General features: G+C 40.7%; 1 protein-coding gene across 3 annotated transcripts; it reads left to right on the top strand.

The window, feature by feature from the left end:
- Window positions 1-5,073: 5,073 nt before the first annotated feature.
- On the top strand, window positions 5,074-15,668 carry CLK4 (CDC like kinase 4). 3 transcript variants are annotated; one of them, XM_069028607.1, is made up of 14 exons: window positions 5,074-5,201; window positions 7,134-7,193; window positions 7,800-7,957; window positions 8,994-9,219; window positions 10,386-10,476; window positions 10,859-10,925; window positions 12,182-12,298; window positions 12,399-12,565; window positions 12,671-12,765; window positions 13,115-13,244; window positions 13,569-13,651; window positions 14,132-14,211; window positions 15,144-15,231; window positions 15,313-15,668. In XM_069028607.1, exons 2-14 carry the CDS (start codon window positions 7,140-7,142, stop codon window positions 15,448-15,450), a joined length of 1,494 nt encoding a protein of 497 aa, XP_068884708.1. In that variant the 5' UTR covers window positions 5,074-5,201; window positions 7,134-7,139; the 3' UTR covers window positions 15,451-15,668. The 3 variants fall into 3 exon arrangements, with proteins under 3 accessions (XP_068884708.1, XP_068884709.1, XP_068884710.1); XM_069028608.1 differs by having other exon boundaries at window positions 5,074-5,194; XM_069028609.1 differs by lacking the exons at window positions 5,074-5,201; window positions 8,994-9,219; window positions 10,386-10,476.
- Window positions 15,669-18,145: the final 2,477 nt, after the last annotated feature.

The raw sequence follows: 18,145 nt of genomic DNA on the forward strand, positions 1-18,145 counted from the left end.
CCCAGTGCACATGGGAATGAACACAAATGCCCACACTGACACAAAGTTTCTGGGCCACTGCTTTTCTAAGAAAAATTCTAATAACTCTTTAACAAGGAAAATATGTCTCTAAGCCATAACCATACCATGTTCTTTTTCACCCGGCTGAATATTTGCATTTTTTCTATTCTACTGCATAATCTAAAAAGAATTTAAAAAATTCTATTTTAAAGTTTTTCTCCATAAAAATAAACTCCTGTGGAATGGAAATACAACTGTCAGTGGGTGCTCACTTTCCTTTTTGCTGATCCATACATCCAAGCTCCTATTATCTCTTTGAATTTACATATGCCACAACAATCTGGGACACTGGCTCCCTTGATCAGTAGTTATAGTGATTTGTGAAATGAATAATATATTTTGCCTGATACATCTTAGAAATTCTCCTGATGGTTTTTCCATCCCCATTCAGTTCCCCATTCTAAAGAGACAGTATTGTCATTACTCTGTCCCTGAGCTCCCAAGCAAAGACAGCTACTCCCACACGGCCAAGGTAACCTAAGAAAATCTGTCAGTACAAAAATCAAACCATGGAAATGTAGAAATCCATAAACAACTAAAGGCAAAGCACAACTGCTAATCGGCCACCCTCTAACACTAACCAGAGGGAGGAAAAACAAAACCAGTACATCTGTAACTAAGAAAAAGCAAGCGCAGCACTGGAAGTACTGGAAGCCAGGAATTTTTGGCTCTGTCATCTGAGGCAGATGACCCTTGCTTTAAATTCTCATCCAAACAATGAGAAAACCAGGTAAGATCTATATCTCCTGAGGAGCTGCTGTGAGGATGGATCACCTCCTATGGTAAGGCATTTGAAAGAGGAACCTTACAAAACTGCATTTTGAAGCAAATGGTTTGAATGTATCTCTTCATACACTCACAAATGTGTCCCACCAGCACAGTAACACTGAATTGTAATGTACTCTGCTGTACAAAGCAATCTAAAACATAGTTGCATTGTGTGTTACTCACTCCACAAGCTGTGCATACATTTGGTGTTGCAAGTCTAATTAAAGAAGGATCTATCTCACATAAACAAAAGTAAATACCATAAGGGCTGACAGCAGAAGCAGCTGTAACTACACTCAAATGAATTTCCTGAGTTTTGTAAAGACTAGATTTCTCTAGTTTGATTCTTCAGTGTTCTTCACCTCATTCCTGACTTAAAAATGGCCATTTCTAGAGGGACTGTCACTTTGATACATAACCTGGTCATGGCCAGCAAATTTCTCCTGACTTTATCGTTCTCGGAGACATCACTTAAATTCCAGCTGACATTCCTCCACTGCTGTGTCTCCACTGCCACCTGCCGAACAGGAAGGAAAATCAACTGCTTCCAATTCTGCTTTTCTTTTGAATGTCTGCAGAGGTGGTTTTGAAAGCACTTTGTTAAGCACATAGAGCAGGAGCTGAAACTGCTTTGCAATCTGTCTAGAGAGGCTACGTTCTATAAAATCCATTGTAAGACTTCTGCTTCAGAGGGAAATTTCTTTATGTATGTTTGATATGAAGGTGGTACAACCTTTATACACTGCTTTTCTTCTTCAAAAAGGTCCAATTATTAATTTCTGATAGGTTTATTCCTCTTTCATCTGTCAGCTGAAAGCCTCAGACTGAAACCAGTACATTTTTACAGCTCCCATTCATTGTGTTTTCATAATGTACAATAGTTATTTCTACCTTTTCTATTCCAGGCTGAAGATCCTTACTCCCAACAGGAGAGAACCAAAATATCCTAGAACCAAAATTTTCCTGCTTCCAAAGGTAGTCAGTTCTGGACGGTCTCTTCTGCATTAATTTCCTTTTTTCCTATTGTAGTGGTTTGGTCTAAAATACTCATTACTGTTTATCTTCTGTGAGATAAGAATTAGGAGAAATGCAAAGCAGGCACCAACTTGAATGAATATAAAGAAGTTTATTAACAGACCTAAAAGAAGAAAAGAAAAAAAAAAAAAAATTATACCACCTTTAGAACTCTCCTCCTCCCCCCACCTTCCTCCCGTCTCCCACTGACAATGTAAAGACAACCCTTAAGATGTTCAGTCTGTTTACCACTTCCATAATAACCTGGTTCAGTCCATTTAGAAAGAGAAGTCTCTTTTTGCTCATGCTATGAAAACAGTATCACACCGAGACAGCCACCCACTTCCAAATACTGTTCAGTCCATTTAGGAAGAGGAGTCTCTCTGCTTGCGATGTGAGTCCCTTCCCCCGACTTGCAGCTTTTCCCGCAACTGCTTTCGAGGGTCCACTCTTGAAGTTTTTCGGGGTACAATTTTTAAGGTTGAGCTGTTCAGAAACAAAGAAAAACAGAGGCCCTTCTCCTTCCCTGGGAGCAAAGGGTCATCTTCATCTTTAAAACTATCTCTGGAAGCATCTCTAGGAATTGAGGTTTTTCTCCTTTCCTCTTTGGAGCAAAAGTCCTCATCTGGTTCATCTCTCTCTGTCCAAACTTCTCATGAAATTACAGCTGCGTCAGCATCTGCCTATCTCAGCGCAGGTGCTTCTGCTTATGAGTTGAACACTCCACCCCCCATATCTTCATGAAATTACAACGGGATACTCTGATATATCATAGCTTCACAACAGACTTTCAGCTTTAAGCATCTCCTCTCTCTCTTCCCTCAGGTTTTCAGCTCTTCAGAGCAATAAAAGGGTTAATCTCACCTCGGCCTTACAGCTGGAATGTGGCTTATCGCAGTTGGTCACCTGACCTCTGCCGGACAGAGGTGCCGCTTTGCTGAATCTCGGCCGCAGTGGAGGGGGGGGGTTCCGAGCCTCTCTGGCCGCCCACGGCAAGGCAGTGGGGGGGGGGGTTCCATGGCTGGAACAGGCCCATGGCTCCAGGCTGGCCGTGGCCCGGCCCGGCCTGGCCCAAGCAGGGCCTGGCCGGGCCTGCTGGCCCCCGCACGGGGCCTGCAGCCACCTGTCCCAGCGCCGGAAACGAGAGAGAGCTTGGGGGGGAGTTTGTCTATTCTTAAGTGTGGATCACAGAGGCGGTCACAATTTTAAGTGGCTTAAAGAATTGTCCATATTCAAACTGGCCAGCTGATAGGTTCTATCAGGTCCCAGAGGAAGCTGTAAGCACCCCTTAGCAAGGATATCCCTTCCGGGACTATGCTTGCTAACCTATGACACCTATTAAATGTGATTTCCCAAAATTGTCCCTGAACTGCTATACCCAGTTAGAGGCCCTGTCATCCATTAAAGCTTCTCTTTATAATGGGAGAGGAAAATAGCAAAGGTAAAACCCAGTAAAAACCTAGAAGAGGCAGCCAGGCAAGAAGAGCAGATAGTGTGACCCTGTCACATCACATCTGCTCTGCCCTGCCAGGAATACCAGGCACTGGTTTGTCATCAGCCTTCAAGCAAGAAACTTTCCATAAAATCCAGATGTCTTCCTAGACACACCTCTTGTAATAAGAAATTAGTGAAAAATTGTAATCATGTGGTACAGTTGGCTAGTGTCAGGTACATGAGTATTTTCTGCCTCCTCACTTGTGCATGTTCATTCTCTGTAAATGTAATTTTATGCTTGTTTTTTCTGCTGCTTGCAGTCTGAGACAATTGCTCAGACAGAAGCAGTGGATGTTGGGGAAACTTGTAACACTTCACAGATATTACTAATTTTTTATAAATAATAACCAATAATTTAGGTGCTAAATGAGAAACAGTGAAGCACTGGCACCAAATACGTATTTGGCAATAACATATTTGGTATACAACATGAATTATGAAGGTAAAAGATTTTTTAAAATACAGGATGTAACAAAAAGGTGTCAACAATGCTCCCTATCTTAGTTTCTCTTATTTAAAAAAAAAAAAACCAAACAAAAAAAACCAAGAAAAAAACCCAAGAAGAGGAACAGGATTTCCCCTCTAGTGCAAACCATGTTTAAATGGTTATCTTAAGCTTGTTGGCAAACAAATTTTAATGAAAATTTTAAAACCACACATTCATTTTAGAACAATTTACTGTTATTGGGGACTGACATTAAAAGGACAACAGCACCCATTAAATTAAAAGTACATTACACTTTAGCTATTCTGGATTTTGCTTCATCTTCAAAACCTCGCTGTATTAGAGGTAAAACTTGCTAACATTATTCTGGGAGAGTCACTGAGTTCAGGAGTTTTTCAATTTACCCATTAACCTTCAGAGATTGCGATTTTCCCCAGATAAAACATTGTGAGCTACTAAATCTGAAGCTTGCGTTTCAGTTCCACTTTTCCCTGTTTTGGGGTTTGCTTTCCTTTACTTTGTAACAATCTCTTTGGGCTGATTAAATTCTGTCCGAATGATACCTGGAGAAGTTGGTGATAAGTTTCCCGCGTGCAGTCCAGTCTTAACCCCGCAGTAGAGTTCAGGCCTGGGACACTGGGCCTGACCTGGGTCTGCCAGGACCCGACTCAGCTGCAGCCGCCGTCCCACACGCGCTCCGCAGCGAATCCGCAACCGCGCAGCAATCCGTGCAATTGCACACGGCGGAGGGGGCAGCTCCAAGTTACAGACGCCGCAGATAAAATATTTTATTGGGTTTTTACCGTGAGCATCGCACAGGAACGGCTCACACAGAGAACTGCGAGCCTGAAGCCAGGCCTAACTGCGCAATCAACCCGCTCACCAAACTGCTTAAACGCTACGTTTGGCGAGTTCATTAGAAGGAATTAATTGACGGTGGGGGCTAATTGGTAATTTCCGCACTGCTACACGCGTTTGATGAGGCACGAGAGGAGGGCAGGCGCGCAGCTCGGGGGTGGCATCCGAACTCGCCCTCACTGCTTGAACCCCTCCATGGAACTGGCTCACAAAGCCATGAAGGATTTGGGGAAAGTCGATGTCCAGGATGTGGGGTGGGGTGGGGTGGGACGGGACGGGACGGGACGGGACGGGAGGAGCAGAGCACACAACAGCCCGAAGCTCCCAGAGCAGCCGCCATGGCGGAGGCACCGCCTCAGACGCGAGGCGCCAGGGGCGGGGCTTCCCCTCGGCAGTTCCCGCCCTGCCCGTCCTTACGCTGTGCGTCTGACGTCACAGCGCACAGACGCCGCGAGAGCGAGGGAGAAGGGGGAAGCAGCTTCTCTGCGCTCGCCGCCGCCATTTTGTCTGTACGCGCAGGGCGGACACGGAGCTCGCTCGTTTTCTGTTCCAGTTGTAAGTGGTGAGGGCGGCCCTCCTTCGTTCTTTTTTCACCTTCGCTTTTTGCCTCACTTCTTTCTGTTTCCAGAGGGGACGAAGCAGCAGGGAGACGGAGGGCACGCGGGTGGGGGGGCTGGGGTGGGGTGGGAGAGCTGCTTGCGTTGTCTCCGCGGCGCGGGGAGCATCAAGCGCTGCTTCAGGAGATGTTGAGAGGGGAGGAGAATTGTCGGCACAGGAGCTCTGTCGGGGTGTCTGCGGAGTTGCGGAGGGCTGGGGCGGGCGGAGCTGGGCTCACCCAACTCGGCCGTGCCTGGCGCCCGCCCAGGTGGCAGCGGGGACCGGCCCTTCCTCCCCCGCCGGCCCCGGAGGCCTCCCGGGGGAACGTGGTGTGGAAATGGGCTTGGTGCCCCTGGGTTGGGGTGGCGGGTGTCCCCTCCAGGACCTGCGGTGTCGGACTTTGGCCATCCCAAAGGAGTAAGCCTTTGACCTCCTCGGCGTGCCAAGTTTTTGAGGAGAGGCATTTAGAAATTGCTGTGTAGGCAGCTTACGGCAGGGCTTTCGTGGGCCTTATGTGTATGGATCTGTTCAAAAGGGGAACGGCTCCTGCTTGAGGATCCTTATGGTAAAATGTGGGAGTGAAAACTGCCTGTGATATGGATTAGTTCCACATGCTACAGGAATGCATATGTTCGTGGCAGCTGTCAGTATTACATAAGTGAAGTTCTTCGGCGCATAAAATCAGAGGGAGAGCACAGTAATCAAAAATCTTAAGGTGGCTCCTACCTTAAAATGGACTCAGACCGATTCTGGCCCTTTCCTCCTCATTTTAATTTACTTGCCTCCTTTAGGGACAAAATTTGCAATTTTTATCTTAATTTCACTAATGCTATGTGCGCTTGATTGTAGTTAAGCAGCAGTTAGTCTTCAACAAAGCATTTTCTCCAGCTTCCTGTGTCAATAATCCATCTTTCTGCCCCCAAGCTCTACTCTGCAGGACAGTTTAATGGTGATTTTATTTAGATAGTTGTTCATTACAGAGCCTTCTGTAATGGACAGAAGTCAGCCTGCCTTCTGCCAGGTGGAGAAAGAAAAACAAATTCCAAGCAACCATAAGTAGAAATTTCAGTTCACCTATAACTGAGTGTGTGTGTGTGTAGCTCTGCACCTCAAGAGTAAGTGAAACCTGAGTGTGCTTCAGAACCTGAGTTATGTAAGGTGAAAATAGAGGAAAATGGCTTTGGAGCTGTGTAAGAAGAGAGGAAATTAAAGCACGTAAATGAAACACCAAGTCGGTTTTAATTTTTTGGGGTGTTTTTGTTTGTTGTTTCCTACATTAGTATTTTTATTTTTTATTAGAATCTCACAAGTGAGTAAGATTTTGTGAATCATGACTCACCCAAAATGTATATAAGGCACTTATTTTGCACAGTTTGTCACTCTTTCTTGTCGTGGTTTTTGTATTTGTGTTTTAAAAACCAGTTTCCTTAAAAAACATTGTTGCAGGTGTCTGTAGGGGTTTTTTTTTTTGCGTTTTTTTAGTTACCCGCCTCTCACAGATATTCTGAAAATATTAGAAAAAATAGTTTTTTCAGAATAGCCTTATCATTTGCATGTTCTAGGAGTTTCCATCTTAATGCCTTCTCTTTGTATTGAGGCATTGTTCTCTGTAAATTTACACAGATTTGCACAATTTACACATGATTTACAGTCATGATTTTTCTACTCTATTGCTTTCATTGTCTCTAAACTACTGTTCTCACTGTCACTACTTGCTGCAAAAACTTTTTATTACTTTGTATAAATTCATTCTTTGGAACATACTGGAATTGATATAGAAAGTTATTCTTACTTTCAAAAAACTCCTGCTGCAGATGAGTAAACAAATAACAGTTGGTTTTGCTACACTCTTTAATTCTACAGCCGTGTTTTACTTTGCCTTTTTTTTTTTTTTCAGTTGTGCATGTACCTGTTTGAACAAAGAATTCCTGCACCAAACATCCAGCAACAGAAGCTGGTGGGTTTTGTCTTTGGTAAATCAGCTGAACTGTAGAACACACAGTCCTGCATGCTAATAGGGTGCAAAAGTTGTGACTTGGCTCCAGGTGCTCCAAAGTTGTGTTAATCCATCAGAGTTCACAGTGGTTGTTGCTGAAAGTGACTGTTTCCTGGTGTTTTGTAAATAGTTTAGTGAGAGAAGTTTTTAGACTGATTGTACATGCTTAATTTTCATGTAGTAACTTTACAGTACAGTAGGAAGACCTAAATCCAGGTTTTCTTGTTAGAGGATGTTTGGAGAGGAAGGTTTCTTCCAATAAAAGGCTCTTTAAGAAAACTATTCTGTTTAGTCACTTGAGAGTTTGTTTAAAACAGCCTTTAATGACATGTTTGGAGCTATTAAATGGAGATGAGTTGGCCTATTTAATCATGATTTGTGTTTCATAACAGCGTTAGTGTTGGGATGAGGGAGCTGTGCCTGCTTGCCAAACTGAAATAATGGGGGGAGGGAGCTGAGGGAAAATGAGTTTTTAGTTCTGTCATCCTTGATCAAACTACCATTGCTAACTTGCACCTACATGTGTGTTTGTTGATTTTTAAAAAATATTATTATTATATTTTCCAGTGGGAAATGAGGCATTCAAAGCAATCTCATTGTCCTGAGTGGGATGACAGAAGGAGCTGGGATCAAAGGAAGCACAGTAGCAGCCGCAAACGCAGAAGGAGGTCCCACAGCAGTGGCCAAGAGAGCAAGCACTATAAACCCAGTCGCATTTCAGAAAGGTATAAGACTCTGAACTGAGTAGTGCAAATGTTTCTTACTGTGTCTGAAGTAAATGTGTTTTCAGGGTAGGAGTTTTTGAATGCCCAGAGTTGTCAGTTCCTTATGGTTTGGTTCACTTAAGACAAGCCTAACAGGTAGTTGTTAACACAGCACCTGAACCATTAAATAGCAATTCTTCAATGAAAACAAGTAAATGTTACTAGTTTGTCTCGCTGCTGTCGGTTAAATGTTGGTATTGAATACAATCAATATTAAATTTCAACTAAAAAGAATGCCTTTTGATTTAATGTGAACAAAAGGAGGAGGAGGTTTGTTTAATCATTTAATACAATGGTAAGTATGAATTTCTCTTAATAATCTGAGACTGGTTTGTGTTTTCCCTCACACTGCTTTCAGTGGAAAGATGTGTTTTTCTGTTTTGTGTTGGTTTTTTTTCCCTTGAGAAGATCCAATGGAATTCTTTTAAGAGATTACACTCATGTTTATAAAATGCTGGAAGGAGTAGGTGTACAGCAGTAAGGGAATTCTGTGCCTCAGCAGCTTTCTTAATGGTCTGTTTTCTGTGCAAAAGATCCTTGTTCCATATGATCTCTGAGTTTTTAATGTTCATTGCAGAGCACTTAGAATGATGGTACTTCTCTCAGTCTCTAGGTTTTATTTAACGCCTGGAGCTTTAAAAGCAGAGAAGGGATGATTTCTGTATTGAAAGTGGTTTATCATGTGTCTTTTAAGGTTGTAATGAAGTTTCTCAGTATATTTTAGGAAGTGTTTCTCCTTTTTAAGTCTGAGTTTCTTACTCTGCAAACTGTGGACAGATCATACATTGTTCATGTGGATGGCTGCCATGTATTTGAGACTGACAATGTTGTTAAATCCCTAATAAAGTAACATCAAAAGCTCCACTATTTTTGGGGAGGGATTCAATAAACATTTTTGCTGTAAAGACAGATACTGTGTAACTCAGCTCGGGTCACTTATCTTGTTGGAACCTCAAGTTTTTGAAGTGGAGAACATTCACTTAAAATATATTTTCAGTCATTATTTGGACGATAGAGCCATAAATGAAAGAGACCATCATGACCGGAGATATGTTGAGGAATACAGAAATGACTTCTGTGAAGTGTATGACCACAGGCATTATCACAGAGACTATGAAAAGAGTCACCATCATCACTATAGCAAATCCTCTGGTCGGAGCAGGAAAAGTAGTCATAAAAGGAAGCATAAGAGACATCATTGCTCCAGTCACCAATCGCATTCGGTATGAGTAATTTTTAACTTTATTATTAATGAATTAGTGGTAATAGACTTCTTAAATGACTGCTAGAGCTGCAATTCCTGATCCACGGTACTTTAAGAACTACATTATTAAAGGTTTTGTGTTTATTTGAGTCCATTTGTGGAGCATGTGAATATGTTGTTAGTTGAGATTCTCGGATCGGTGTCGGGTGGGGGGTGGGATTATCATCAGTACAGTTGTACACTGGGAATGTAGGAGATTGGTAGTCAAAATCACTGGGATTGATCTGAAAAATGTTGTCTTGAAATTAAAGACAGGTAACTATCCTGTTTTAAAGTACAGTTGTCACTTAGCTTTGCAGCATAGTGAACTATGTTTTTTCAGGTAGATTGTGGATGCCATCCATCCTATTGCTGAAAGTAATTGAGATGACATGCCTTTTTAACATGAATTGAAAGTATGAATGTGCATGTCTGGTAAATTGATATGAACAATTCTGGACCTAATTTCAGAAGCTTTGATAAGCCCTGTGCCTAGCTAATGGCATCTAATGTCTTAGTGAGATGGGATAAGTTTGCTGCTTCCCTTTTGAAGGTGTGCTCCCTGAATTTCTCATGGTTGTGATGCCCACTGATGCATCTACAGCTCCAGGTGTTTTATATCACTTTCCTGCAGTGAAACAGCAAGGGTGTATTAGATTATATAATGCAAATTAAGGACTTCAGAGTAGTTTTTCTTCTCTCTCTAAACGTGGGGGAAGTAAAAGTGTTTACATGAGTGGATGTTTTAAGAATAGAAACATTTCACCTGACTGAGAGCTTAGGTATGTAAATAAATGCTGTTTTTTGCTATTTGCTAGCAAATTATTAGAAATAGCAGTGTTGCAGTCTTAATCTGTCTTCAATTAAGCCACTGTTTGAGAGACAAAATTGTGTTGTTTTTTTTCTGTTGCTTGTATCACTTTAAGTATTTATCTGAAAATCTGTTCCTTGCCATGTTTTTCTTCTGTAACATAAACTGTGCCCTGTGAATTTCTGGGGACTGAATTTGAAATTGCTCCTGCCAACTGTTCGTGGCCTGGTGTGTAACTGAATGCCTGAATATCTCCCCGCTGAATGAATTGCGTATTCTGCCCTGAATTCACTCTGATATATTGATTGGCTGGACGATCTTGGTGCCGTTTCCAGAAGAGTCACCGAAGGAAAAGATCCAGGAGTGTAGAGGATGATGAGGAGGGTCACCTGATCTGTGAAAGTGGAGACGTTCTAAGAGCAAGATGTATAGAATATTTTTCAACACTTTTAAAAAACTTTTCAGAAAAAAATCTGTTTAGAATAGTATGTCAGAGGAGGGGGGCTAAAGAAATCTCATTGCTCTTTTTGTTCTGTTTTTTTTTGTGCTTTTTTGTTTTTTTGCATATCTTCTTTTCTGTAGAATTTAAATACTGTGTTCAAAAAGTTCCAATTAGTAAATGAGATTAGAACAAGAGATAGTTTTTTGGCTAACTGTTTTCATGACTCCTGTCCAATAAAATAATGCATTCTGATGCTGAAATTTAAAGTAATTATGCTTTTGTAATGGCACATTTTTAAATCTACATTAATATGTTCATTCTCCTTTAAGTAGTTGTATAATTCTAACTTATCTTTGTTCTTTTTAGATGAAATTGTTGCGACTTTAGGAGAAGGAGCTTTTGGAAAAGTAGTGGAGTGCATAGATCATGATATGTAAGTGTTGGGTTATCTTTATCAGTGGATCTCATGATAAAAGATACTTAGAAATTAAAGCTCAAGGACATTTTATTTAAAAGAAAGTTGCAGTTCAAATGCCTTTTTAATGATAGAGAGCTCTGGTTTTTTTAATTACATTTTTCTGTTTTTTGCAAGTGCTGCTGCTGTAACTGGAGAATGTGAGAGCAGCTAAAGAGTGCAGAATTATTTTGGGAGACTTTTAGAAGATGATGCAGTGAGATACTGAGAAAGTAGTTTTGGTTCTTAGTGAAAGCAATTTCTGGAAAGCAGTTGCTTGGAATTGGTTGAGCTGTAAATTGCTTTCCTCAGTTCTCATAATCAAAATTATCCTTTAAAGTTTTTTTGAATCAACAGTAATCTAGTATCCAGTACTTTCTTAATGGAATGATTACTTCCATGTGATGATATGTCTGGTGAAGGAGAAGAAACTTACTGTATTTCCACTACCTTCTGTATGTTCTAACAGTTGTTAGAACACAGACTATTTTAACTGTATGTTTTATATCAGCAGTTCTATGACATGGTTTTAGTATATTTTCCTCTACCTTTGGTTTGTTTGTTCTGTCATTTCATAAGTTAAGTCTGTTCTGGATTTTGGGATCGTGTTGTGAGGGCAGAGAGTGTTCTGAAGTTGTTAGAATTGGAAGAGCTCTACAGAGACATAAATTGTCTGAGAGCAAATGTGACAGAAGGAACTGTGTGTCTGTGTTCCATTTAAGAAACAGCCTTACAGTCTGAATGCATGCAGACATGCAGTGCAGAGCAGTTCTCACTGGTATAAAATGCTCATAATCCAAACTTCAGAAATTACTCAACTCCTCTGATTCCGTAAGAGCACTGGAGAAGAGCCAGGACAAGTTGTGCAAGTTGCAGGGAAAAAAAAACTTACCAAATTTTTGCAGTGTTTTTGTTCAAATGAGAGCTTTGTTAATTATCATTCTGCTGCTGGATTCTCAATGTTTATTCTACTTTAGATGAGATAATGACACTGAGAAGTCATTAATGAAGCATATACTTTAAGTACTTGAGAAAGGAAAGATCAGGATTACTTCTTTTTTTATAAAAACTGTTCTGGTTGAGTGCAGCATGCTTACATGAATTCCCCTAATCCAACTCATAATTCTCCATGACCTTTAATCTTCCTGTGTTTCTTTTATTAAAATCAAGCTGCTTTGGTGTTGTGGGTATTTAACAATAATTGATCCAGTTTGCTGTTCTTTACTTTCTTCAAGGAGAGGAATGCATGTAGCAGTTAAAATAGTGAAAAATGTTGGTCGATACCGGGAGGCTGCCCGTTCAGAAATACAGGTGTTGGAACACTTGAACAACATGGATCCAAGCAGCAATTTGTAAGTATGAAATTTGAGTAGTCAGCATACCAAGGATTTGAGGAAAGTAATTATTGAATAGATTTTCATCTGTTTTCTTTTTCTTGTTTTCTGTTTTAAGCCGCTGTGTCCAGATGCTGGAGTGGTTTGATCACCATGGCCATGTTTGTATTGTTTTTGAGCTACTGGGACTTAGTACTTATGACTTTATTAAGGAAAACAGCTTTCTGCCATTTCATATTAATGACATTAGGAACATGGCTTATCAAATTTGCCAGTCTATAAACTGTAAGTAAATGTCAATACTTCTTTTAAATATATGCTTGTGGTTTTGTTTTTCCTGTAGGAATTCTATGTGTAAATTATGGAATAATTTTTTCTTTTTCCTTGTAGTTCTACACCATAATAAACTAACTCACACAGATTTAAAGCCTGAAAATATCTTGTTTGTGGAGTCTGATTACATAGTGAAGTACAATGCCAAAATGGTAAGTTTGTTCTTTGTTTCTCCCAACTTGAATTGCACTACTTCTGTATTCACTGGAGCTTCTCTTAAAAAAAACAACCAGAGACAACAAGTAACTGAAGTGAACGTAAGGTTAACAGAAGAGAAAGAGAACTCAGAATGGTGTTTACTCAGCTGTTTTGGGTATTGAGATTGTCACTTTGTTACCTGCTCTTCTTTCTTGAAGCATCGAGCTGAATAGGAATTAAAGTATTTGGAGGAAGTGTTTTGTTACACATTTTATGCTAGCTGGTACTTTGAAGATAATGTGATAATGCCTTTTGCCTAAGCATGCTTTTAAAAAGTATTAACAGCATTTTGATTTCTTGCAGAAGCGAGATGAACGCACTTTAAAAAACACAGACATCAAAGTTGTTGATTTTGGAAGTGCAACTTTTGATGATGAGCATCACAGCACGTTAGTGTCTACAAGACATTATAGAGCTCCTGAGGTTATTTTAGGTTAGTAAAGACTTTTAAACATTCTGAAAGTTAATTGCAGTTCATTCAAATGTCTTTACTTCATAAACTGGAGTAGTTGACTGTTTATCAGAACCATGACCATCTCTCAGATGGTGGTGGCAAAATTCTTAAGAGTATACAGTAAAAGAAATACTCCAAAAACAGAAGTCCAAACATTGCCTTCCCTCTCTCACCCCAGGGTTTGAGGAGGGTGTGGGGGTTAAGTTGGGCATTAGTAAATATGTGGAAACTGGGCATGTGCTTTGTGGGTTACAGATTTTGAGAATATATTAAAAAGTAAAACAAACTTTGTCTATTTTGCAGCATTGGGATGGTCTCAGCCGTGTGATGTGTGGAGTATTGGTTGTATTCTGATTGAGTATTACCTGGGATTTACAGTGTTTCAGGTGTGTACATAAGCTTAAATAGAATGTGTTTGTTACAGACTGATTTTAATCTTTTAATGACATACACCTAACTATGTAAAAGGCATAACCTCATGGGCTTTTTAAGGATTATATAGGTGAGATTGTCAAGCCAACATCCATACAGGAAAATGTTACGTCTTGGATATCTTCTTCAGAGTATCTAAGATTATCTTTTCTGGCATTTTGAGTGAAGAAGCCCGTCATGATACTGCTGGAATTAAGAGTAAAGAAAACACTTGTACAATATTTGGTTTATGAACTGTTGTTCAAGGGTCATTGTAACTGTGGAAAATGTTGTATAATCTACATTGCATAATCTGTTTTTAATAATTGAAGGTGGCAGTGTTTAAAGATACTGTGACAGTGCTCTGGCAAGATCTTGTTTGCAGTTTGAGTGTGTTACCAAGTGGCTCAGAGGAGAAAAATGTGCTAAGTGCTTTCATTGCTTTTTCCACACAGACTCATGATAGTAAAGAACACCTGGCAATGATGGAAAGAATACTGGGGCCTCTGCCCACTCACATGATCAAGAAATCCAGGTATGTTCACCCATAGAAGTGATAAGTTGCCTTATATTTTCTATTACAAGAGGAATTGCAAAGTTGCCATTTTAAGCTATGAACTGCTGCAGATCAACAGAGACTCATGGGCTTTTTGTTACCTTAAGTAGTTGACAGTAGTCCTCTTCTGATTTTAGTATGAATTGTCAGCCTCTTGAACTATAACAGGAATGTGAATGTTTCTAAGTCTTTAAAGCTAAGTTTGGTGTGGTCACCAGAACAGTATTAGACATTAGTTTTTCTTTAAATTCTAAATATAAAGAACATGATGTCATCACAATAATTATATTGAGAGGAAGAAGAGGGTCCTTGCTAATACAGCTGTTACCCTCTTGCACTGCCCCTCCATATCCCTCAGACATGTGCTTCAGTGATCTTTCTCTCTTCCTCCAAGATAACTACATGCAGCAGGAGTTTCTCACTTTCATTGCAAGGAGAAACAGCCAGCACAGGGTTCTCCCCTGACCCCTATGTCTAAGATTTAGTGGTCCTGGGATTTGATGGTCCATTTTCTTTTCTTACATAAGCTGTCCTCTTGCCAGCTCGTGTAGATAATTCTGTAACTCATGTTACAGTAGAATAATTCTGGGTTGGGTAATGGATATTGTTTGTTACAGTTGTCCAGTTGATTATAGTGCATTTTGAAAAACAGGGAAAAGCTTGGAAAGCAGCAATTGCAATAGATTGAAGTAATACTCAAAAAATAAAATGTTACTGTTTTCTAATGATTGTGGCAGCAGTAATAAAAAAGCAGCAGATCTCTGTGAATAAATATGCACTTTAAAAAGTGTTAGCTCCCAAATGCAGAGATACCTGCAGGAACACTTAATAGTGTTTTAAAACTTCTTGGGAAAGCATCTGCTTGCTGTGTGCACTGACACCATCTTACTGTTATTTCCCTTGTCATGCAGAAAACATTATTTTCACCATGACCAGTTGGACTGGGATGAGCACAGCTCTGCAGGCCGGTATGTCAGGAGACGCTGTAAGCCTCTAAAGGTAGGAGACAGCATTTTTATTGCTCTGTTAGACTGCAGTTGTGAAAGCTCTCTCTAAAATACCTCCTTCTTTTTCTTTCAGGAATTCATGCATTGCCAAGACACAGATCATCAAAGTCTGTTTGACCTTGTTCGCAGAATGCTGGAATATGACCCAGCCAAAAGAATTACTCTCGATGAAGCCTTGCAGCATCCTTTTTTTGATCCATTAAATAAATAAATTCAAAGATCTTCTATGCTTCTTCAAGGAGATTTCCTAGACTGTGTCAGTCAGTCAGCAGAGGTTGCATGAAACTTTTGTAAGCTTTAAATTATTTTGTACAGTTAAGTCTGTAAATAATTACATATGTTTTGTATAACTGTTATGTTTACCTTGTTGAGCAGTTGTAGTCTTATGGGTATCAAAGTGAAAAATAAAAGTAATTTTCATTTTTGAAAGCCTGTACCACTCTCCTTTTACAGGTGATGCTATTGAACCCTCAGACTGTAGGTGAGGAGTCTGGGCTAGCTGAAGGAGTTGTGGCAACATTCCCCAAAAAATGGTTCCTTTTATTAGTCATGAAGAAAAGATCCACCTAGTTATGCTGTATATAACAGCTTGATGGCATTCTGAAGCATGGTTGGGAACAGTGTCTATCCTAAGTAGGTAGCTTTTGTGAGTTGCCTTTTTCTCAGATTTTCTGTTACGCACTGTGCATTGCTCCCCAGTCAGCTAATTAGCCCTTGGAAACTTGTCTGGTGCTTTCAGAGTTGAGTATTCATAGCTAATCTTTTTAGTTAAGGTCTGAAAAGTAGCATTTCCTACTTTCAATATTGTTTCCAGTCATTAAAGATGAACATTTTTATGATAAGTTTTTAGACTGTACTACTACACAGAAACACAGCATGCCACAGAATTGTGGCATATTTAAGCTCTTGCAGTAATGAGATCACTCTGAAGTCTTCAATGTGTATTTCTATGGAGCTTGATTTGTAGTTACTGGTAGAAATGCTGGCATTGAGACGATATAGGATGGAGGTGGTTGGGTTCTCCATTGTGACTCGTGAACTCGGGTACTGGGCTAAGAAGGAAATGGTGCAACTTTCCAAGGCCCATTAATGTCCTTTGGAAGTTTTGGGGTTTCCATGTCTAAGTTGATGGTCTTTTGTTCTTACTCCAACTCTTAATCCATTTGACACCACATGGGTGACTTGCTGAGCAGTAGGAAGGGAGCCTTCCGTGGAAGGGTTTGTCCTGGCTGCAGTAAGCAAGTTTTGGCTATTTATTTCAATCTTGACTTTACTACATGAGCCTTTATTCAAAGAAAGGAAACAAAATTGTTTCAGCTCCACAGGAGCCCAACTTCAGGTTTTGTGCTTGCTGAGTTAGTCCTAATGCACAGTAAGATTTTAAACTGATGTCCTTGTTCCACTGATACAGAGGAGGCTTCATTTGCAGGAGGCTCCAGACATGCATATCTCTGAGCTGAGGGTAGAATAGAGCTGGGACAGGCTTTGAAAGCTTATCTTCTGTTACCAGTGCCACCTCCTGGGCTTGATTACAGCTCATCATAGCCACCTCCTGTCCTTGGATGTTGGTGTTGATGACATTGTTTCTGCTCTGCGTGACAGAAAATGTAACAGTCTGTGCCATGCAGGTCAGCTCGGTAGGGCTGAGCAGGGCAAAAGTAAATTCCTTCTCTTCTTCCCACAGTGCTTTCCATCCCACAGTTTCAGAGGCAAAGCAAGGATTTGGCTGAGTGTATCAGCTAAGCAATGCAAATCAAAGGCAGATGGGGGGAGAAAAGTTTATATGCTGCTATAACAATAAAACTGTAACTATAAAAACAGTTCTGTCGAAATTAGGGAAAGATGGTGTGCTCTTGCTTACATTTTAGCTGTTGATGTAGGTACTGACATCCATTGTGCTTGGTAAAGGAGATACAGTTTAGCCCTATTACAAAGTCATGTTTAAATTGACTTTTCCTTCTTCCAGTAAATTTAAAAGTTCTATCAGGATTAATGTGGCATCTGCAGCAAGGTGCCAAGTGCTTTTGCAGACCTTATAGCATCTGCACCGGTGTTGGTTTGCAGGCACGTGAGCCCGAGGCCCCTGGGCTCCCCAGGGAAGCTGTGTGGGGCTCTGAGCAGCACCCTGGGGTGGGGGTCTGCTGCTGCAGGGCCCTGCCCTCAGTGATTCTGTCTTTAGTAGGGGATGGATTTTTATGTGCACACACCACTACCTCCCGTTGTCATCTTCATACTTAAATTTGTAATGTTTACGTGTTTAGATCAAGCTATAGCTCTTAAATAATTAGAAGAGTATTCACACCTATTTCTGCACAGATTTTCAGCTATTGTACCTTCAAAATATGGTCTGTGACTGGCTCATCATTTCCATAAGGAGCCAGTCACACTTTTTACTAGATAAGACAGAATAAGGCTGTCTTTTAAGTGAACAGACCAGGTTTCATCACTGAAGTTCAAAGAGGGATCGATGGGAGGGAAGAGTTAAGCTTGGGGCTAAACTGCATGAGAGAGGGGTTTGGACTTCTGCGGCAGGGCTGGTCAGTCCTGCCTGTTCCTTCGCTGTCTCGATGTCAGGGTTGCCAGGAGGGCTCAGGTCACACAGGACAAGGATGCTTTGCACCTGAGCACCTCCCCCACAATGATGGCACTGTGTGTATTCTGCTGCTTTCATGCAGCTTGTAAGGAAAGTTTTGGCAAGCTCATACAAAGGAGAGAGGGAAAGGAGGTACGAAGAGGGTCTCACAGAAAGTGGGAGTTTTCTTTTTGTCTTCAGGCTATGTAAGAGAGCAGTAACTGGTTGTCAGCAAATGCTATGGAGTTGCTTGGTTTAACTGCTTTGGAAGTAGTAGCTACAGGAAGCCTGTGTCTATCCACTGCGGCTGTGTCCCTGCGCGCATGTGTGTGTT

The sequence above is a fragment of the Aphelocoma coerulescens genome, chromosome 13 (genome assembly GCF_041296385.1).
Source record: "Aphelocoma coerulescens isolate FSJ_1873_10779 chromosome 13, UR_Acoe_1.0, whole genome shotgun sequence".
In the NCBI taxonomy this organism is placed as follows: Eukaryota; Metazoa; Chordata; class Aves; order Passeriformes; family Corvidae; genus Aphelocoma; species Aphelocoma coerulescens.

What these genes read in the sequence shown, in the direction of transcription:
- CLK4 (XM_069028607.1), top strand. Translation starts at nt 7,140, where the DNA reads ATGTACCTGTTTGAACAAAGAATTCCTGCACCAAACATCCAGCAACAG. An exon ending in ATGGATCCAAGCAGCAATTT is followed by an intron (nt 12,299 to 12,398) that starts GTAAGTATGAAA and finishes TTCTGTTTTAAG; the next exon opens with CCGCTGTGTCCAGATGCTGG. An exon ending in TGAAGTACAATGCCAAAATG is followed by an intron (nt 12,766 to 13,114) that starts GTAAGTTTGTTC and finishes GATTTCTTGCAG; the next exon opens with AAGCGAGATGAACGCACTTT.